The following is a 22,561-nucleotide window of genomic DNA, read 5'->3' on the forward strand; positions in this document are numbered from 1 at the left end:
CGGCGCGCGGGCGGCGGCGCTGCGCACATCGGGCTGCGCAGTGGGCGCTGCACGCCCGCCCCGCGCGGCCCGCGAGGTGTGCGGCGGGTCCCGTGAGTGCGCCGCGGGGCTGCGCCGTCCGCACTGCCCGGCCACTCTGACAGCGGCATTCGCAGGCCTCGTTCGCCGTCCAAAGGTCACCTGTCACGGTGCTACGGACACGGGCGGGGACACGTGGAGCCGGGACGAAAGCCCCGCCCGGGCGTGGTGTCCAGGTGATACACCCCTCTACCTTTTTCTTTTCCCACCCGTCATGCGTGTAAAATACTTAGCATGCTCCGTGCAGCTCACTGTTTTGCAAAAAAGAAGTAACTTGAATAACTTCATCCCAATCCAAATTAGACACTTTTTATTATGTAAAAATCTGCTTTCTGCCGCATCTGTAAGAGAAAGTATATTCCAAGTTCCATTGATACATGTTCAGCTGCTTTTAATGTAGAAGAGCACTCCACTATGCACAGAGTAACAGTACTAATGAGTGTTTGGCTTTGCTTCCCTCTGTGTTAGGCGGTATTCTGAGGACCTTGCTCCTGGTAACGCATTTAATCCTCACAACAGTTGTCCTCAGGTAGGTGCTATCGTTGTCCCCACTTCCCATGTGAAATGAGGCAGAGATTTTAAGTAATTTGACCAATGTCATCCAGCTGGTAGGTGACAGCTGCAATTGCAGACCCGGGCATAGTCTGGCTCCAGCGTATGTGATCTTGACCTTTATTGATATTACTGATTAATTAATTCAATAAGTGTTTAATGAGCATCTAGTCTGGTCAAGGCATTGTGCTAAACACTGTAGAGAATTCACCGAGTAACACGTGGTCTCGCATTTTGGCTGCTGCCTTCGCTGGGCATCAACCTGAACCTTCTGCAGCCCGTCACCCTGCCCACGGTGCTGGGTCCTCGAGTTTTATGCCAGGGCCACAGACTTGGGAGTGGAGCAAGGTCTTAAACCTCGGTTGAGTCTCTTAGTTTTACAGATTTGAAAACTGAAGGGCAGAGAAGTGTCTTGTTTGGGGTCACAAGGTTAATGAGAAAGTGCTACTAGAACAGCAGGGCACTTGTCTCCCAATCAGTAAAGATGTTCATGAAAATGTAAATAAGCTAAATTTGTGCAAGCTTCATTATATTTTAAACCCCTATGTGGAGATTTCTGTGAAAGGACTCAGTAATAAGCTATTCCATGTAGGCCATTATCATTTTATAAAGTGAATAACCATCCACCACCATGCCAAAGCATAGCATGTCTTTCATAAATCTTGATATTTGTATACTGAATTTGGTGAAAACAGAACTTTCGTTGTCTTATCGGCTGGCAAACTAAACAAAAATGGCCTAATACTATGAGCATTTACTGAATGCCTGTTTTGTGGACACCCCTTCTGCTTGGGATATTATCATAATCACTACAGAAGGTGTTTTTAAATTGTTCTTTTCCACTTACGAGGCCATAATGAAGTATCATATTCAAAAGCAACTCTTAAAACCTTTCCAAACCAACACAGCTGGAAAGCGGTTTCCTTCTCCTGAACTCCTGTACAATTAAACTTTCGTGCTACTCATTGGGTGTTTGTTTAGCACATATAATGATGAATGTATCCCCTCCGAGTGTCAAGTTTTCAGGTAGATCATAAGTGGGTTAAGAGCAGGCATCATTTTAGATATTCTTTGAATTTCCCACAGTACCTCATTCCGAATAGGATTTCTGTCATGCTTTGTTAGATCAGGGGACTTTGTTTCCTTTTATCTTCTGTGATCAGGGTACATCTTTTCTTAGCCTTGTAGAACAGAAGGATCAGTAACATTTCACATCCAGCACACATGGCCACTGTGAAAGGAGCCACAGAAGCTAAGTCTGCCTTTGGCTGAGAAAAAGAGAGCTGGATAATGGCCAGGGCTAAGAAGCTATTTAACATCCCACTTTCAATACCAACAGTTTTACAAACAGGAAGAGGCAGCCTAGAGATTTTAGCAAAGGAGTACCCAAACAACAAACCCAAAGCAGGAACGAGGACACCCAACAGAAGCACCTCTAGGTTAAGTGTTTTTAGCAACATTAACCCCATTCTGAAAGTCAAATAAATCCCTACAGACATTAAAATAAAACTCAGAGGTCTAATGATTCTCTCCAGGCGGTTTGCTGTTTCGGGAAGTCGACGCTTGATGACTATTCCAACTGATACCGGTACAAGGATGAAAAGCAGTGTTGATACAATTTTCGAAACAGGAATATGAAATGTACCCGACAGGCCCAACACCCTACTGTACAGGTAAGAATTGGCAGGCATCATTAGCAGGGCCAGTAACGTCGACGTGCAAGTCATCAAAATGGCCAAAGTGACATCTCCCTCCAGAAACAGAGCAAACAGATAGCCTCCACTCCCTCCGGGGCACGTGCAGGTCACCACAAATCCAAAAGCCTGGGCCTCAGGCAACGCCAAAATCTGAGTCAAAAGAAAGCCACAAAATGGCATCAGAAAAAACTGTGTCACAGCCCCCAGAATTACCGGCAAGGGTCTCTTCCACACTGTCTGAAACACCTGCAACTCAATCTTGCAGCCAAATGCACACTTATTCAGCAGTACCATGGGTAGAACAAGCACGAGGACATTTCTATCAATATGCATTGAGGCCTGGAAAAGACTGTCTGCTCTTTGTCTGAGCACTCTGACTCTGACATTCGTTATTTCTTCAATGAGTCTTTCTTGCCTACCTTCCGAGGCCCACAGCTGAACGGTCAGGTTTGTCTCTCCTTCTTCATGTGTCACTAGGTGTATGATAAAGTTTGTCACATCTGATAAGGTCTTGGTCACGTTTACCACCTGCAGCAGGTGAGGCTCTTCTAGCCGCACAAAGAGGTAGCTGGAGTTTGGCCGTTTATCTTTGTAACTCGATCTTATGACGACGGTTTCTTCGGTCTTTGTGAAAAATAGTATTTCAGTGTTTTCTATATTCAGAAAACTGAGAAATGATTTCCTTGCTTCTCCCAGAGTCACCAACGACAAAAGCAAGACAATAAAAAGTTTTCTAATCATTTTGAAAGCTGAATCATATATGCAAAGGCATTAAAAAAGGAATTGGAAAACATTCTCGGTGCAGGAGTCCCACGGACTCCCCGAGGTTGTGAGGTAACAGTTGTTTTTGCTGAATCAAAGTTCAGTAGGAGGGACTGCTGTACTTTTCAAACAAACACAGCTATCTGGTGAGTGACACAACCTGTTCAACTTGGAGTTATTAAATGCACAAGCCATAGCATTAACAGGTTCTATTCACCACAGCAGGAACCTAAGCCCTTTCCTTCCAACTTCCTCATTGCTGCTAATGAAGAAACAGCCTCCTATTCATCTGAATTTAAAAACTTAGTGTCACTGTTTTTGAGTGTTCTTTCTTCCTAAGGAAAGTCTACACTAAAAGCAGTCAGGATCCAAAAATCTAAAATAGATACTGAGGAGGCCTACACGTCGGTGTTTACTATTCATTCAAGTCAAAAATGAAGTATTTACTGGACATGTTCGCTGGGGCCCTGAGCTTGGCGCTGGGTGTACCAGTGATCAAGCCAGGTGCAGTCTCGGCCCTCCTGGAGCTTCGGCTGGTGGGCTCATCACTCCTTAGAAAACTGCAGAGCCCATAGATTGGCCTTGCCAAATTCTTAGGCTGCTCATCGATTTCGTACAATTCTAGAGTGGTTGTCGCAGGCAAAACCTGCAGCTCTTTTTGGTGCCCTTAAGGAGGAAACGATTTCCTGGAGGGTTACCAGATAGCTTGGGAACCAAGGAAAGCAGGTGGCTGCATGCACGGCCAAAGGTACCACCTTTGGGGCTAGAGCTGCTGGCCACTCAGACCCCTGGGGCACAGGAAGCCCCCGGACACTAATTCTAATCTGTCACTCCTTCCTTGTGACACTGCTCCCTACTCAGCCAAGGGCGAGGACACTTGGCTGACCCAGCTTAGGCCAGACGCCCATGCCTTGGCTGCCAGGAACGAGGAAAAGGATCAGGCTTTTTGGACTTCAACCCACACACTCCCATAAAAAAATAAATCAAGAAAACAAACAAAAAAACCCCACTACAACTATCTACTATGAAGCCTATGGATGTATTAGTCTCTGAACATAAAACCATTTCAGCAGATCCCTCATGTAATGTGGCATAATCTGTTGTTAAATGCAACAATGACAGTTTATATTAAGTACTTTAGGTCATAAAATAATTGTTCCTCTAAAACTACCAAAGCAATTTTTATTGAATAGTTTTAAAAGTTTTTTAAAAATTCTATTTATGTGGGTTCATCTTTCAAATGCAGCAGACCCTATGTTTCATAAATTGTATTTCCAGGTACCACATCAAGAAAAATGAGCTACATTGTACCAAAGTTGAAAACAGGGAACAGAACTACTGTTTCTGTGATGTTCCTGTTAGGTTCCCAGGGAATGTCCCTAGTTCAAATAACAAAAATAAACAAACACAAATCAGAAACTTTATGAAACTAAAGCTCCGTTTCCAGTTACGTGACCAAATATTTTAATTCACAATTTTTGCCGCCCAGGTCAAAGATGTGAGGAACATTCAAATCAGAAACTTTATGAAACTAAAGCTCCGTTTCCAGTTACGTGACCAAATATTTTAATTCACAATTTTTGCCGCCCAGGTCAAAGATGTGAGGAACATTCAGTTTGTTTTCCTCAGATTCCTCTGTCTGCAAACGTTCCCCTCCATCAAGTTCTCTAAGTCTTCTCCTTACTCTCTAAAGAAACTGAAGCCAGTAAACCCTGAGAAATCGTGGAAAACTGAATAATCTATCATTCATCACGTGTCTTCTCTGGCTGTTTAAACTGAAGCTCATTTGCATCATAATGTTACAACTATCTGAATTTAAAACGATTTATGGGTTTCTACTCACAATTCTTATCTGCAAGCACGTGGAAAGATACTAGGGTGGGGTGGGGACAGTCAAACCCTAAAATTCCATTGAGCATGCTGAATTTAAAGCCTTGAAAGAAAGCCCGAGAGCCAGCTGATGGCAGAGTAATTTGGAAACGAGACGCTAAGGGGCGCTCTCACCCACACCCTTGCTCTCTTTAGTAGGAGATGGCTCAGGGGGCACCTCTGGTCCCTAGGGCCTGAGGATGCTGATCCCGTGTTCTCCAGCCGAGCTTGCTCCACTCTCAGGCACCACTGGTACGCCTACTGACATAAGTCCTTCCCTCCAGGCCGCTTTGTCTCTTCTCTAATAACTGGCAGGACCACTTCTTCCTTCTCCTCCCCGGGTGTAACTCAGTCTCTGCCAGCCTTACCTCCCTTCTTCTCAACCCCTGTTGGTATTCTTTTCTGGTAAATTTAGCTTTAGCTCAATTCATGAGACATGTGTCGATCACCTATACGTGCAAATGACGTGACAGATGCTAAGGTAGTAGTTGGTATGAACACTTTCTGGTGACTGGGAACGTATTTAAGGATTATTTCTACTCCTGGTCGCACAGTTTGTGATAAAAGAGCTATTGGAACATAGCTATACTTCTTATCTATCTATTCACTTGGGACTTGCCTCGCTGCTTTGCATTGTAGCTGTAAGTACACATACAGCCCTTCATTGTATCCACCGTAATTAGAATCAACTCCTTACACTTAGTAGGTACTCCAAAAACTAGGATAATATTATAAATAAAGGGATAAGCAGCTGCTGTAAGTTGGAAGTTATCTCCATTCTTTGCATGAAAATAATATGAAGCAAAAATCAGAGATGAAATGAACATTCTGAGTTTACTCCTTTAATTAAACCTAAAGCCACTATACGTGCCCATGACAATTAAAATGGAAAAGGGACAAAGAACAAATAGAAATTCTTCTATTCCTTCTATATAGTAGTCCTTTGTCGAAAATAGATGGAATAAATAGGCCTGAAGCATTAATTTTAATGTGTCAGTAAAATGGAGTTACTTTTGGCATGTATTTTGCTTCAGCATAAAGAGACTAATGAAGTTGAGTACCTCATCTTTCTTCTCACTTGTGATACATTCATATAAACAAACAAACAAGCAAACAAAAAGGAAATCCCAGTGGAGGAGGACCTGTATCAGAGCAAGCAGTTAGGTGACACCCAAAGAATCATTTCCCCTTCCGAGGTCTGAGACACCGCATCCGAAAACCTTGAGGAGTGAATGAGATGATGTCTAGGTTTCTCTCATTCCTGCAGACATATCAATTTATACATCACGACGTAGGTGGATAGTAAGACTGTACTTCCTGGCTGCATCATGCTAGTTTGGTCATGTTATTTGCCTAAAAAGTGATACTGTATCTCCTAAGAGCCAGTTCTTCCTCCCTCTGCCATAAGAATGGCAGTGTCCCAAAAAGGACATCGAAACATTCAGTTTATATCCTGGCGTAAAGATGACAGGGAGCAAAGTCACCATCAATCAACAGCAGACGTTAACCAAATGGGAAATACACCTTTGTTGTTGTTACCACGGCATCTGACTGCTAATACAAGAATCTGCTAATAACTGAGTGTCAGCTCATAGTTAAACTTGAAAGCACAAAAATTCAAATTCCATTTAGTAGAAAACTGATCATTGTAAATGACATCATGGAGGTAAATTTAAAATAAAATAAATTTATTTTTTAAAATTTAAAAAATAATAAATATATATAGTATTTGTAGTAAAAGAAACCAACTTAACATAGAACTTTCCTTTGGATTTCTGGCTTGAGTCTTGAGTGAAATTATTCTAAGTAAGAATCAACATTTTTTAAAAACTGTTCTTCATCATTAAGATATTCCAAGATAATATTTCCACCATTATGTAAAGGACAATCCTCCTTAGCAATCCAGGTTTCCAAAGTGTGATCCAAAGGTAAGGCCTCTCCTGAAGTCACGTGACACAACCTTAGTTTCTGTTAAGAGAGAAATAAATCACACTGTAATAAACAAACATAACTTGTACGAGCACAGCATATCCTAACAGTTTTAGGGAGAAGTCATTCTAACGAGTTGTTACCTTAGCTGTTTGTCTGTTATTGTCATTTTTAAGACTAGCTAAAGAAGCTGCAAAGTCGATGACCTTCCCAATGCTCCATCGGTGGCAGAAGAACATTGGTTTGCTCTTTTCTTTGCTCCCTTTAGGTAAGAAAACCTGAAAGTATGTTCTTTCTGTCTGTAAAAATAAAAGTTAAGATACAGATTATGTACATGAAATAGACCTCTGTTTTTTGTCTGGTGACATTTCTTCCTCTCTTCTGGTCAGAGGATTACCCTCTAATGATGCAACTCTTAGTAGAAATATTAACCAGGATGAAATGGAACGATACTGGAAGACACAGGAGAGATTTTGGAACATAAGACAATAACTCGAACAACTTTATAACAATAAACTGGAAAGTCTGCATCAGAAATTTTTAAGAAAAATATTATTTACCAAAATTTATTTCAGAAGAAAAAGATTAGCGAAATTAACCAAACACTATTTAACACTTTGAGATAGTATTAGAAATTCTCCCCTCAAAAAGGCAATAGATCCAAAGGTTATAGCAACCATTATCAAACCTTCAAGAACCAATAATCCCTACCCTCTACAACTGTTTCAAAGAATAGAGGACGGAAAGCTACTCGACTAATTTTACTAGTATAATGCCACAAAATAACACTAAATAGTATATTATAAAATCAATATAGCTGTGCATTTTAAAAGAATTATATACCAGCGTCAAGTGGTTTACCCCAGAATATGTGGGTGATTCAACAACAGAAAAATCCATCAATGTAATTTATCCCATTGATAAGGGGGAAAAAACCCACCATGATCATCTTATTAGATGTAGGAAAAAAACTTACAGCAAAATTTAATACCTATTCATGATATAAATTCCTAGCAAACTAGGAGTAGAAAAATACTGTTAACCTGATAAAACCTAGTATCAAATATCTATAGCAAAGATAATATTTAATGATAAAACTTCAGAATTATTTGGATTAAAGTGAGAAACATAATGAAGATGCCTGTTATGAGCCACATTATTCAATATTGTTTTGCAGAGCTCAGACAATTCATTAAGACAAATAATAATAGAGGAGGAGGAAGAGGAAAGAAAATTTGTAAAAAAAAAACAAAAGCAACACAGAACTGTCATATGACTGCACAGAAATCATTGCATAAAAATCTATGAACTATGGGAACAATTAGGAATTTCTTTGCTGGATAGAAGGACTACATACAACAATCAGTAATAAACAATTAAGAAAACATTACTTAAAAAAATAGTTATCATTTATAATTGCAGCAAAAATTATGGAGAGCCTAAGAAAAGATACATAGATATGTATGGTAAGCATTACAGGATGTTATTTAAAGACATAAAAGAAGACCTAAAGAAAAGTTGAAACAACAGACCATAAACATGGATGGGAAGAGTCAAAATTCTAGAGAGGTCAAATGTTCTAATCTAAAATTTATCACAATTCCTATCAAAATCACAATTTCACAGAACAGGACAAAGTGATCCCAAATTTTTTACAGAAGAATAAATGGTCAAAAATAGACATGGCTGAAAGCAAAGAATAAGGTGGAGAGACTTGCCCTACTTATTATAAACCTATGGTGATTAAGACAATTTGATATTGACGCAGACAAATAGCAAAAAGGAACTGAGTTGAGATTCCCAAACTAGTCCCACACATACAGAACAATGTGTTGTGTGACACATGTGTCATTACAAGGATGAACTCTTTGTTATCTTCTGTTATGACAACAGGTAATGCATTCGGGTCTTTACCTCTACTTACTTATAATTACATTCCAGATGGGATAAAGAGCTACACAAACAAACAAAAAATCATATAAAATAAAAACTTTTAAAGGAAAGTATAAGAAAAATATTAAACAATATATTTTTCAAAGTATAAATCTTAAGGAAATCACGAATAAGTTTGAGTGTATTAAAATTTTAAGTCTGGACCACTAAAGAGATCAAAAACCACAGACTGAGAGAAGATTTGTGCAACACACTGAATCAAAAAGAATTAGATTTAGAACATGTAAAGAATCTTGTAAATCTATAGTGACAAACAACCTAATAGGAAACTATGGGCAAAGGATATGAACAAATAATTCACAGAAGAAAGTCAACAGCCAATAAACGTATGGAAAGTAGCAGAATCTCAGTAGTCACGAGGGAAATTGAACTTAAAACCTCAGTGCGGTATCACTTCCCGTTCTATCAAATTGTAATAATGAATAATACCCAGTGTTGCCAGGAAATGCTGAAACTCTCAGACAGGAAAGAGATAAATCAGTATCCACTGACAGTAGAAAGCTGACATTTAGTAAAGCTGCAGATGAGCAAATCCCATGATCCAGCTTTTCTGTTTCTCAGTATATTCCCTAGAGTAGCATTTTTCAATCTGAGGATTCTTTAGGGGTTATAAAATCAATGATCTTTAAAATAGAATAAAATAGAATAAAAAATATCAGAGTATATACTACATAGTTGTAAGACGATGTGAAACTCTGTTAAGGTATGTATGCATGTATGTATGTATGCATGTATGTATATATGCTTATATGTACTGGGTTGTTATATAAAATGTAATTGACATTATAGTTTTAAAGGGACTGCCCTAGAGAAACATTCTGACACACATAAAATAATGTTCACTGTTGAACAGTTTACAACAGCAAAAAAAAAAAAGAAAAAATTCTGAATCTTGTTCATGAAGGGAATGAATAAATGTGGAATATATATACAATGGAATACTATGCAGCTATCACAATGAATGAACTAGACTAAGTGGGTCAGCATGGATAAATGTTAAAAACATGATGCCAAGTGAAAAACAAGTTGAAAGAGGATACATATGGTTCCTTGACATTTCTGTAAAGTGGAAAATCTCACAAAACTACGTATCATTTATGTAGCTATAGACCACGTCATATTAGGAATGATACACATCAGGTTTGGGTTAGTTGTTACTCGATGGGAGGGAAGAGTGGAAGGGAGCTCCTACCATACTTAAACTGTTTTGTTTTTCAAAATCTCTAAGACCAACCTGTGGCAGTGACTTATCTCCATCAGCATGCATCTTTAATTTCATCAAGGCTACCTTTGCAGCTGTTTCACTATTTTTTACACCTTTCCGTCGCTTACTTGCTGTCTGTCCTGTCTTGGAATCTAAGAAATAAGGATATGCATTTAAGCACGTAAGAACTTCTACATTGCATTTTCCAGAGTTTTATGAACTATTATTTATTTATTATGGCTCTGAAATGTACACAAATTACACCCAACAGAAATATAGAGACCACGTTCATTTTGTAGGTATTATACTTACATGATCAATAGAAGCAATGTCCACATCAAAAAACTCATTGTTATGTGCTTCTTTACAACTGAAGCCTATTTAATCTAATCACTAACACTTCTACAGAGAACTTTAAGATTGGTTATAGAAGATTTTCATAAAGGTAGCATCCTTAACAATCTAGAAAATTCTGGAGAACTTACATGTGGCAGACAGACTAAGTCACAGATACCTCAGATTATCAGCAGCATTCATAGGACAGCTAACTAGGCTTAAAGTTTAGTGTTTACAGACAACAAACCCCTACTTCAGCCTCATTAATCCCATTTATAGCCATAATGGTTAACCAGCTGATCTAAGTGGCCCAGCAAAGGAGAACATCTGATAGGATACTTCTACAGAATCTCCAAATCTTCATTGGTCAGGTAGGCCTTGTAAGAAATACTGTCACAAGAATGTCATCAAAATCTACAGCAAATTATAACCACTGGGGCTGTTAACTGCGCCTTCCATACTGGCAAGCAGACATAAGAAGCAGGAGCTTTGGAACTAATAGAATATATAACAATAAGGAAAGCCACAAAACAAGCTTTCTTGATACTTGCCAATAATGTCTTGAACAAGTTTCTGAGTGGCAGCCATACGAGGCTTAGGAACTTCCAGTTTTTCACATTCATGATCTGACTGATGACGGTGTCTACGAGCAACAGAAGAGTGACACTGGTTCATATATGTGCGTACCAATTAAACAGATATACAGTCTGCGAGGTTTGCATGATCACCTCAGGCAAAAAGTCTTCTCACAGTGAGGACACAGAACTGGTACAAGCTCTCTTTCAGCACAGTCCTTGAATGAGCATGGGTAAGATGAATGTGTATCTGACTTCAGTTTCTCATTGATTACAGTCACCTGGAAAGGCAAAGAAGGAAAAGTGACATTATATTTCACATATAAAGCAAATCAAATCTATTTTGGAAGGCAGCATTCACATTAGTTTTGTTTAAACTTGTAAGAGCAACTTACACACTCTCACTAAAGATTATAATAAATATTTGTATGAGAAATGATCACTGTGTTGACTGTGCTATAGTTTCATAATATTCCTACTGTGGTGTATTTATCTTCTAAGTCAAGTTAAAATGACTATTCAGTTTCTCTTTATAATTTTAGTCTTCTCCTTTGTACCAGTCCCACACAAAGATGCCCCCGTGATAATACGTTCAGGTAATCATCTCATCGACCCTCATACGGCAAGTCATGCCCACTTTCTACAGCAATTTTAAGTGGTTAAATATCTAAATGAACACTTAAAAATTATGTTTATCCATGCCACAGAGGGTTAAAGTCAGTTTTCATAATGATACGTTCTGACCAAAGCTCATTTAACCTTAATTTTCTTGAGCAGATATAAAAATCCTTGCTAAAATGCTCAGTAAGTGGTGGGCAGGAATAAATACCCACTGAAAAGTGTGAGGCAAATGCTTCTTGGAATTCCAGGAGGCCTAATCTGGCCCAGCACTCTTGTGACTGGTGGGCAAATCTGCCTAATCTGGCCTTCCTTTGTGGACTCACCCGGCTCTACACTAACAGCTTCATCATTTCCTTTATCTTTTATCCCTAATAAAGATGATACTTTGGTTTCCATCTGCCATCCTTTTTCTTAATCATCTATTAGGTCAGAATCATACTGGGGATTTTGTTAGTTTCTTCCCGGTGGTCTAAGGCTGACAATTTATTACCACAGAGAACAATTTACTACCACAGAATCTAACACCAGACTCCAGTGGAAAGGAACAAAGGAGTGAAGGAACCTGGAAGGAGTATGTGACGAGGACGTTAATTTCATTGTAGATTTATAAATGTAGAGCCCAGAGCTGTATGTGGGCCACCTAAACAGAACTCAAGTGTAAAGAAGAATTCTAAAAATAAAAATGTATAACTACTAAGTAGACCAATTTTTCTTTAAAACAGACACATATAAGTGAAGTAACAGCCTCTTTGCATAATCAGTTTAGTAAACCAAACAGTACTCTGTGGTACACTGACTGGCTTGAAACGTCTTCAAAATCTGAACAAAATACATGTTATTAGATAGGAGAACGTTAACATACCTCAGGACAGCTATGCGACTCTCTGCTTCTGTGTTCAAGGCTTAAATAATTTAAAAAAAGAGTGTTTATTTAAATGCAATCAAATAATGCATTTGAGATAACAGCAGTAATCTGAGATGTTTTAATGGTTAGTGTCCTTAAGATTAATTACACTTACACCACATTAAGAACTCTCTATATAAGAATAAACTGAATTGCCAGATAAAGATGGAGTGTCTGCAGTCTCAAGTTTTAAAACCACAACTGTTCAACTTCAGTGAGTAAAAATAATTCACCACTCTAAATTACCTTCACTTTGAGTGCTTGACGTGTGTTAAAAGACACACAAAAGAACCTTTTGATTCCTTTTATTTTTCAAAGACCATCAATAATAAAATGTCAAAGTAGCAGTCTACCTCTGAGTGATTGAAAATATGCATTACTTTACTTCTAATAAATCTTTCTCAGTTATCTTCTGAAAAGAATTTGGTCTCCCAGTGCTCTCTTTAATAAATTAAATGCCTGATTCATGAAAAGTTTAATCACAGAGAAAATACATTTTCCAAAATCCTTGGTTAGTTCCTGGGTTTGACTCTGAATGTTATGTGTGTACAAAGGACATGTGATAGCCAATTTAAGAAATGTATACATTGGGCTCTTTTCATTTTATTAATTGAAATAAAGAGTAACTTTATATTTATATCGTATTCGTAACTGGATTTTATTCTCATATTCTTTATATTTTGGATATGTTCTCGCCCTGTGATTAAAAGACACTAATACAACTTTTACATAAAAACCACACACATAAATAATGCTATCTCTGGAAGTTTAAAGATTAGCTACATATGCGCAGAAGTAATCAGAGCCTATGACTAGTCTGTTTTTTCCAAGTGATGACCATAATATCGAATATCAATGGCTAAAGTAAGAACTATTATTTTAAATCATTCTGTTGTTCAGCAATCAACCCCACATTACCAACATTAAAACTACTGGCAAATCTTGTCATAAAAATGTAACTTACCAAAATATTCCTGAACAAGCATCACATATAAATGGCAGAAAATCTAAAATTGAGAAAAAAATGTTATAGTTACTGGTCAGTTTCTGATTTTGATTTCGTTTTCTTTCTTACACTACTGAACTGCCTCTACAGCACGACTTTCCTTTTTGACCAACACCCTAGTGTGGCTGGCAGTGGTTAAACAAAAGCTATGGCAATCTCAAGTCCTGAGAGAGTAACTAGATGATCAGGAAGGAGATAAGTGTTACTAATAGAGCATGTTACAGCAAAAAAAGATGTGTCTTTTTGGTTCATTTTCATTTCCCAGATTTAGGAGGTGTTGTTTTTGAGGACTGCTTGATGCAAAAATCCTGCATTTGAAGTGAAAAACCTGGATTTCAATTCTGATTCCACTGTTTATTAATCTATCAATGCTAGGCAAGTTACTTAGTAGTAGAGCCTTGGGGATACATATATATATATATATGTATATGTGCTATTTTATAAAGGTAAACACACACACATATAGGTACAAAAAACCAAAGCTCTATTATTAGGTGATAAGTATCTGTGTGTGTATGTGTATATATAACCGAAATGTGTATATGTGAATATGTGTTTCCCAGAAAATAAGACAGGGTCTTATATTAATTTTTGCTCCAATTTTGCTCCCTGTATTTTCAGGGATGTCTTATTTTTTAATGTACAATCTACATTTATTTAAATACAGTCATGTCATCTTCTTCTAGAACATCGTCATAACGTACTAAATGCATCTGTCTGGCTGACGATCTTAACTGGGGCTTATTTTCGGGGTAGGTCTAATATTCAGGGAAACATGGTATATATATACATATATATATATTTATGTTATATGCTATACCTACTTCACAGGGTAATTATAAAAACAAAATGATATACATGAAATTTATGAATAGTAAGTAACTATAATTAATAAGATAATTACAACAATTCACTTGTTTTGAATATACTCAACTGCGAGAAAAAATCCTGTGGTGACTAGGTGGTGATGTTTTCAAAGAAATTCCAGAAATTCAATAGACAGAGTCATTGATACTGTAAAATTGAATCCTGAATTGTGTTTTTCCTTGCTGTGGAGGAACAACTAAGTTAGGACTAAGTCACTAACAACTAAGCTAGGAACTGAATTTTTGGAAAGTACATGACAGTATCCATTCCCAGATGTGGCAACTGAGTATTAACTACTACATACAACCAATTATGTTCTAAATTGTCTTCAACTGTACCTCCTATTACAATATTCAGCCAAGCTGGATATACTCAATCACATCAATTATAAAGTGAAAACAAAAGGCACTACTGCACTGTACAGAAAGCTGTAATTGCCCCCAAAAGATCTCATCCTACTGGTTATGTTAACATGAAACAGAAAGAAGGGGTCCTCTTGTAACCAAAAGGGACCCGTGGGTAATGCTGCTCGTGGGACAAGAGAGCCCAAATAGTTATTCCTTCACCTGAGAACTGGGCTTAATGAATTGTCACTGTTCTGAAAGCTGATACTGCAAGCATCCGTTTCATACCAAGACAATTTGTAAACGTTTCTCAACAAGACACGGAAACTGAAGCACATAATACTCTGCAAAACTTGTATGTCTCTTTCAAGTGGGAAAAACTGTACAAACGTGCTATTTTGAGCCTTTCAGTGGCCACGTAAACATGAGCTACAAACCAAAGAGGACGCACGGGGAGAACTAAGCTCCTGGTCGTTTCCGGACACCCGACGGCATCCCGCTGGCCACCCAGAAGCCACATGCAATCTGGGACGCTCACCTGGCACACCTGAGTTGTTAACCCTTCCCCACTAGCCCTAGCGTTAGATTTGGCCTCACCTCAGCTATTTACACTTTCCGAGGCACCTGACGTCGGAAAGGGAGCTGATGGTCCCAGACGTGGTAGGTGAGGGGGCTTGTTAGGGGCGATCAGGAACACCTGGGATGGGTAACTTAACAGCAGCACCCGGCCGGCTTCCGCACGGGAGCTCGCCAGGGAAGCCAGGTCATCCAGGGCCAGTGGCGCAGGACACACTCGCAGAGCGCTGCCGTGGGGAACCGGGCTCGCAGGGACGCGTGTTTCCACGCACAGCCCGCCGCAGGCCTCACCCCCCGGCGCCGGGCCTCGGGGCCCCCAGCCGTCACTCGGGCACCTGCTCCGCGGGGCCGAGGCGGCGATGGCGGGGAAACCTGCGTGCCACCACGGCAGCCTGGGCCAGGGGACAGCACACGCGTGGCGCGAAAGCCGGTACCACGCACGCAGCCTGCGGCGGGCTCGCCCTCGCACACGCGTGACGTCCTGAGGCCCGCGCCCCTCTCCCAGTGGACACGCGCGGCGGGGGACTTAGCGCCGCGGGCAGAGCACATCCGCCCGTGACCCAGGCTCCCGCGTGCCGCCCACGGGCCCGCACGTCACGGCCCCGGCGGGGGAGGCCCAGCCCCACGCGGACGCTCGGCAAACGCCGCGGAACGCGCGCTGGTCGGGGGCGAGGGCCGACCGCCGGGCCGGGTCGGCGTGGGGAGCCCTCGGAGGAGCCCGTGTGCGAGGGGCCAGGACACCGCCCCCAACGTGACCTCGCCCCGCGCCCCCGGGGGCGGGTAAGGCCCCGGTGGAACCCAGCGTGGCCGACAAGCCGCGGGCAGGCTCCGAGGGGCGCCCTCCCCGCGCGGCGCCCGCCGAAACCCCGGCGCCCCCCGCACGTGCGTCTCCAGGAACCGCTGGGCTCCCGGCGCGGGTACCACACGCTCCCCCAGGCTGGGGGCGCGCCCGCCCCGGCCTCCCTCCCCCGGGGGCAGAGCGGGCACCCGGCCTCCATCACCTCGCTGCCCGCAGTGCTCCACCTGGCAGTGCTGCCCGATGTCCAACTCCGCCATCGCCCAGCGCCGCGAGGGGGCGGGCGGGCCGGAGGGGCGGGGCCACTGCGCGCGCGGCGCCTGCTGGGAGCGCGGCGGGCCCAGGGGCGGAGCCTGCAGGGGCGAGCGGGGCGGGCCTGGGGGCGGGGCGACTGCGCGCGCGGCGCCTGCTGGGAGCGCGGCGACCCAGGGGCGGAGCCTGCCGGTGTGGGCGGGGCGAGTGCCGGAAGCGGTCGGGCTGCCGTAAGTGCGCCGAGTCCTGAGTGAACCCAAAGGAAGGGGTGTTGGAAATGTTTAAACTGCTACAACTCCAGGGAGCAGCACAGTGCCTGGTGCACGTAGTGTGTGCAAGAACCAAGAGACGGAGAGGACACTGGGTGTGCAGTTCCTGATTCCTCTGTACCAGTGGTACCGACCTGTATAAAGTGAAGGCCCCCTTGTCAAGGAGTCGTTAGGGTTTTTAAACAGCAAACGTTTCTTTTCCTTCTTTGCCTTTTGAATTCTGGTAGGAGAAAAAACAAAATCTCTCGTTCCCCACCCAGACTCCCGTGACACGAGTCCCAGCAGAAGCTGCTGGCGATTGCGCGGGGATGGAGCAGCCCACGTGCGTGACGAGCCGCTTCGCAGGCGCTGAGGACGGAGGCCCGTGGCCGTGGGGTGGGTGCAGCGGGACGCCCTCCCGCGACGCCGCCCCAGACACCTCTCCGAGTGGACGAGCGACGAGGAAAGCAACTCAGACGGCACCCGTCAAAGGGCCAGCGCCCCCCGTGGGTGTCCCAGGGCTTCGTGCGTGGCTTTGGCTGGTCCCCAGTCAATATGCACTGAGGAAGGGGAAGGGTGCGACTGGGAATCGGACCAGCACTTACTCTTGAATTGATCCCCTCAACATTTCCACCTTCCACGTGCATGGATCCCTGGAGACCCTTTGGAGCTTAGAGCTGGAAGCAACCTAAGCTATCACTTGGCTACCCCGGCCTCCGTAGCTTTTCCTTTTCAAGATGAGGAAGCAGGGTCATAAAAACGTTAAAATGGTTCACCCAAATTCATGAAGGAGTCAGGACTCAAATGCATGACTCAAAGACTCCTGGTATTCTTGAATCTAAACCTGCGTGGCTTACCTGGATTTTGCATGTTGGCTGTGGTTGATTGGGTCAATCAACGGCAGGTTTTCTAGCATTTCACCAAGTTTTCTAGCATGCACCAAGTAAATTCTATTTCACTACAATGTTCTACATAGGTGGCAAATATGTATTTTATCCATCTAATCAGAATGGAAATACTGTTATCTTCTCAGTTCACTTAGCCTGGGGGAAGCATTAGACGATCAGAGCCGCCATGACTATGATTGCTAGCTCTTCCATCTTTATCTAACCTCCTTTGCTGATACCTTCTCTAAGTGCTACTTACACGTCTGTTTCCCCACAATTTTGTCCTCGGTCCATTTATCAATTTACATCCTTATACAAGGGACCTTCCCATAGTTCCAGTGACTCCCACATTCTCAGCCCTGAGAACTTTCTCCCAAGCTGGAGGTCACTATTTCCATCTGTCTGTTAGACGTATTTACTTGGTGTCATTTGTCATGTAAACCTCAAGTCCAAAACGGAGTGCTTTCTCACGTATCAACCCCTCCCTAACAAAGGCAACGTACCACAATAGAAATCTGGGAGTTATTCTCCATCTCCTTTCTTACGTCTCTCAGGGAAGTACCAAATCAACTGTCAATCGTGCCTCAGAAATGTCTCTCAAACCTGTACTCTTCAATTCTCTGGTGATTTCCTCCCCCAAAGCTCACTTCCTTGCCCAAGGTCTTCCTCACTGGTTCTCCGTCATTCACCAACTTCCTTAGCTTAGTAAGGAGAAGCTTTGTAAGCAAACCTTCCCACAGTCTCCAGCCTCAGCGATAACCCCTTCCCCTCTGACTCCCCACTCTCCCACATTTCCTGAATATACCTTCTGGCTCTTCATTTGTTCATACTTTTGCACATGTCTTTTCTTTTCCCTTCAATGTTCTCTATACCAGGGTTTTCCAAATTTCTTGAGAATAAGAATCAGGTGGAATGTTTGTGTTTTTATAAATACAGCTGCCTATACCCCACTCTGGGTCTGATTTAGAGGGCCTGGGGTGGGTCCAGAGAAGCTATGTTTAAAAATTCAAACTTTAAATCCATCCTTATCATCGGATCAATTGAAGAAATGGATTTCTGTCTTACCCCACCTTCAGAATGTGATTTTGTCCTTCTCTCACCTGGGAAGGATTTCTGAAGGCACAGGCAAAACTCAGTCCTCCAGGACACCAGCCATCTGCTCTAGCAGCACTTCTTACGTTCTTTTCTCACTAGCACTAACCAGGCAGTATTATAATTGACCTGCCCCCCAAAATCTCCAGTGGCTTCTATTAGCTACAAAATAAAATCTGCACTCAAGTCACATCTATTACATATCAGAGACTATTCTACATTTGATGCAGAATTGAATATGACATCGCCCCCGACTTTAAGGCACTCAGCTAGTCTATGGAGGGATGTCTCTGCTTGGCATTTAGAGTCTTTCAAATCTTGGCCCAACTTACTTTTCTCTCACTCCTTCTCTCTCAAATGTCTCTTCACACTCTTTACTCCCTATGGCCACAGGCCCTTGACACATGCTGTTCCTTCTACTTGGAATGCTCTTCTCTCCCCCATTTGATCTGGTTCATTTCTGCTTTTCCTTTAGTTGTCAGCTCAAGTATTTTTTCTTTAGGAAATTCTTCTTTTTTCTCCCTTACTAGGACACATCCTGCTGTGATTACATTCATTGCATATCTCCTTCTAAGCATTTATCCCAGACTTGCTTTTGCGCTTGTTTGTATGATTGCTTGGTTAAAATTTGTCTCCCACGCTAAGATGTAAGCTTCGTGAGGACAGGGAACGTCTGTTTTTCCTGTTCATTGTATTATAATTGCCCTGAGCCTTTTTTTTTTAGATTAAATAAATTTTTAGTGGATTAATGAATGAAAAAAATTTTTTTTCTTAATTCTTTTATGCACTAGCCAAGTTGAATTATTACAGGTAGCCTATACGTGCCCTTGTGTCTTGTGCTACTCTCTGTGTCATGGAATGTTCTTTCTCCTATCTATACAAATCAAATTACTATCCATCCTTGAGGGCCAAATTCAAATGTAGACTCCTCTTCAAGGCTTTCCCTTATTCTTCCCACTGTAACGGAGTCACTTCTTCTTTTGGACTCTTAATGATGGTTTATCTGTACTTCTCTATTAAATCTAGTTATTTCTAAATTTACAATTATTCTTATGCATATTTTCTCCCTTACAGGCTATAACCACTTTGATGGCTGGATTGATGTTTCATTCATCATTGTAATTCTTTCAGTCTATGATGATGCCATTCAATCTGGCCCCAGACTGGACACAGATGGAACAGACCTGCGCCCAGCCCACAGCATGGAGCCAAGCTCAGTTGACCGAGTCTGAAGAAGAGCTATGCAGGCAAGCCTTTTCTAGCGCAGCCAAATTTCACTATGTCTGTGAGATTGAGTAGAAATGCCTATGGTCAATAGTCCTGGAATATTGGGGTGTTTTGTAACACAGTATCCTCATGGCAATAGCTCACTTCTACTCAGGGAATAAATAAAACAGGTAAGATACTACATCATTCACATGACAAAATAATTTCTCCTCTCCGAATATCAGTTTATCTTGTATACCATGTTCTAAATCAAATCCTGAACTTTCTAAATTCAAACTTTAGGTGTAATAACAGCTGAAATTCTTTGATTACTTTATTATGTACCAGGCAGTTACATGGATCATTTCATGTAATCTTCATGACACTTTAAGATAGTTACTATTATTATCCACATTTCATAGAATGGCTTATAAAAGTGACTGAACTCCTGCCTCCCTATTCCCAACTCCTAAAACCACTGTCCCCCTTCACCTTCCCAATGACCTCTTCACTAATTGTGCTTATAGCTATCCTCCTGCCCACCCTTATGGGCTAGACCCTTAGCAAAAAAATACTTTTTGGTTTCCCTAAACTTGCTGTTATCTCCAACTCATCTTTCAGCTCTCAAAAGTGGTTTCTGGGACCTGCCATGGATTGGATCAGATCCTTTGTAATATATCCTGGATTCCTAGGGTTGCTGTGACAAGTTCCTACACATTTAGTGGCTGAAAACAACACACGTTTATTATACTACAGGGCTGATGGTCAGAAGTCCTAAAACCAATGTGTTGGCGAGGCTGCGTTCCTTCTGAAGGCTCCAGGGGTGAACCCCATTCCTCAGGCAGCCTGCGTCCCTTGGCTCATGACCCTTTTCTCTCCATCTTCAAAGCCAGCAAAGTGGCATCCTCAAAAACTCCTTTATCCTTTCCTGCACCATCCCTCCCCTTCCAGCAATCTCCTTCTCTGACTCTGACCTTTTGGCTTCCTTTTTATAAGGACACTTGCGATTACATTGAGTCCAGCTGGATATTTCAAGATACTCTTCCCTTCTCCAGATCCTTAACTTAATCACACCTGCAAAGTCCCGTTAGCCAGAGAAGGTAACGTAGTCACAGGTTTCAAGATTAGGATGTGGACGACTGGAGGGGGTATATTATTTTTACCTATCCCAATATACATTCTTATATTTCCCAGAATTGTTCCTTGGTGACATTTATTACAATTTCTGCGATTGTATTTGTATGACTATTGATAATATGTCTCCTCTTTGTCACCTGAGGACAAAGGCTGTGCCTTATTCATTGTGTCACCAGATCCTTGTTCAGTGCTTGGCACATAGTAAGCCCTCAAAAAAAAAAAATACTCTACCTCTGAATCAATGAATGAACGAGTCAGTGTCGACAGGCTTCCAGACAGAAGAGCAACCATTACAAAGGCTCTGTGGTGAGAGTGTGCGTGGTGAATCAGAGCCAGAGTGGGCAGGCCAGGGTGGCTGGAGCAGAGTGGACATGGGGGACGGTAGGATTGGACGGGGAGGTTCTGGTGAAGTGAGGATGGGGATCTATAGCACTTCATAGAGGGGCGTGAAGACATCTGTGAAAGGGCTTGGCTTCTTATTGGAGTGAGGTGGGAAGTCAGTGGGGGTTTGACCCTGGCTCACTCTGCAGGGAGACAGCCGCAAGCTCAAGGCCATCCTGGCCAGGTCAGGTTAGAAGTCTGTGTGATATCTATGTGGGATGGAAGTGGCTCTGAGCAGGTGTGAGCAGTGGTTGTGGCAGCGAGTGGTCAGGTTTGTGTGGTAGTTAGAGCCATGGGGCTTGTTGATGGATTGGGTGTGGGGTGTGAGAGAAAGAGAAGGAGTCAAGGTTTCTGTGCTGAACAAAAGGAAACCTATAGTTAGCATTAACTGAGAGATGATCTGTGCATTCCTTGATTAGGTCCAAAATCTCATGTGATTGTTTTCAGGTAGTATAACAAAATTCAGGCAGGAAAGGAAAGGGCAAGAATCCACTTTGGGTAGGTTATGCAGTAAGGGCGACAGTGAGGTCGAGGGTTATATCCCATTTTATGTCCATCAAGGGGTTGGTGTAGAAAACATTTTACAGCCAAATGTGGTAATCCTTAGATTCTGTGACTTTTTTTCTGGTCAAGGATAGACAGAGATATGAGACAACATGGCTAAAGAGCTATACAGGCAAAACTCAGTCACAGGCACCATATACCTTCATTATGAATTAGGTCAACACAACTTTTATTTGTGCAAAATTATTGGTTTCATAATGGCTACTTTTGTACTCATTGTTGTGACTGAGTATTATATACAATGAATATTTGCTTCTAAGAAACAGAACTGCCGATGAAAACAATGTCTACATGCTTGTTGAGCTGCTTAATAAATAGCTTTCTGATGATGATTGTGCAGTATGTTTAAAGGGCAATTCTTCTTCTGTTGCTTTAGAGAGTTTATCTGGTATTCTAAAAATGGATGTAATTCCACGGGGTGGCCAAAATGGATCAATTAGCCTGACACCTAGGTCTTTTGAACAGATCTATAAATTTCCAATTTCCTTTGCCATCTTAACCATGGTAAATCATCCTGAACAAGATCATTCTCTCACACAACGGCCTCTGTATTAGCTGAGATCAATTGAGATTAGAAAGTGAAAAATACACTAGATGCTGAGAACTCTTTATGAAACCGCGTTTGTTGGATGAGTATTGAATGAAGATTAATGTGTTATTTTCCAGCTTCTACATCATTGATTTAAAAATTTATTCTCTATATCCCATTGCTGGATTAAGTACTA

General features: G+C 41.8%; 2 protein-coding genes across 2 annotated transcripts; both read right to left on the minus strand.

Moving 5' to 3' along the window:
- Window positions 1–571: 571 nt before the first annotated feature.
- On the minus strand, window positions 572–4,081 carry SLC10A5 (solute carrier family 10 member 5). Its single transcript, XM_081070914.1, has one exon. The coding sequence runs from the start codon at window positions 3,066–3,068 to the stop codon at window positions 1,752–1,754; it is 1,317 nt and encodes a 438-aa protein (XP_080927040.1). The 5' UTR covers window positions 3,069–4,081; the 3' UTR covers window positions 572–1,751.
- Window positions 4,082–4,254: 173 nt separating this feature from the next.
- Window positions 4,255–16,362, minus strand: ZFAND1 (zinc finger AN1-type containing 1). Its single transcript, XM_081070917.1, has 8 exons — window positions 16,275–16,362; window positions 13,445–13,487; window positions 12,439–12,478; window positions 11,109–11,236; window positions 10,932–11,023; window positions 10,075–10,196; window positions 7,031–7,186; window positions 4,255–6,926 (listed from the first exon to the last, which is right to left on the minus strand). Exons 1-8 carry the CDS (start codon window positions 16,327–16,329, stop codon window positions 6,756–6,758), a joined length of 807 nt encoding a protein of 268 aa, XP_080927043.1. The 5' UTR covers window positions 16,330–16,362; the 3' UTR covers window positions 4,255–6,755.
- Between the last annotated feature and the right edge of the window lie 6,199 nt (window positions 16,363–22,561).

The sequence above is a fragment of the Rhinolophus hipposideros genome (assembly GCF_964194185.1).
Source record: "Rhinolophus hipposideros genome assembly, chromosome: 13".
NCBI lineage: Eukaryota > Metazoa > Chordata > Mammalia > Chiroptera > Rhinolophidae > Rhinolophus > Rhinolophus hipposideros.

Bases quoted from the DNA above. Each gene is read 5' to 3' on its own strand.
- SLC10A5 (XM_081070914.1), bottom strand. From the start codon at position 3,068: ATGATTAGAAAACTTTTTATTGTCTTGCTTTTGTCGTTGGTGACTCTG.
- ZFAND1 (XM_081070917.1), bottom strand. From the start codon at position 16,329: ATGGCGGAGTTGGACATCGGGCAGCACTGCCAGGTGGAGCACTGCGGG. The intron at 13,488-16,274 runs GTGATGGAGGCC...TCTCAATTTTAG, and splicing joins GGAGCACTGCGGGCAGCGAG to ATTTTCTGCCATTTATATGT. The intron at 7,187-10,074 runs GTTGGTCTTAGA...TTATTTTTACAG, and splicing joins GAGATAAGTCACTGCCACAG to ACAGAAAGAACATACTTTCA.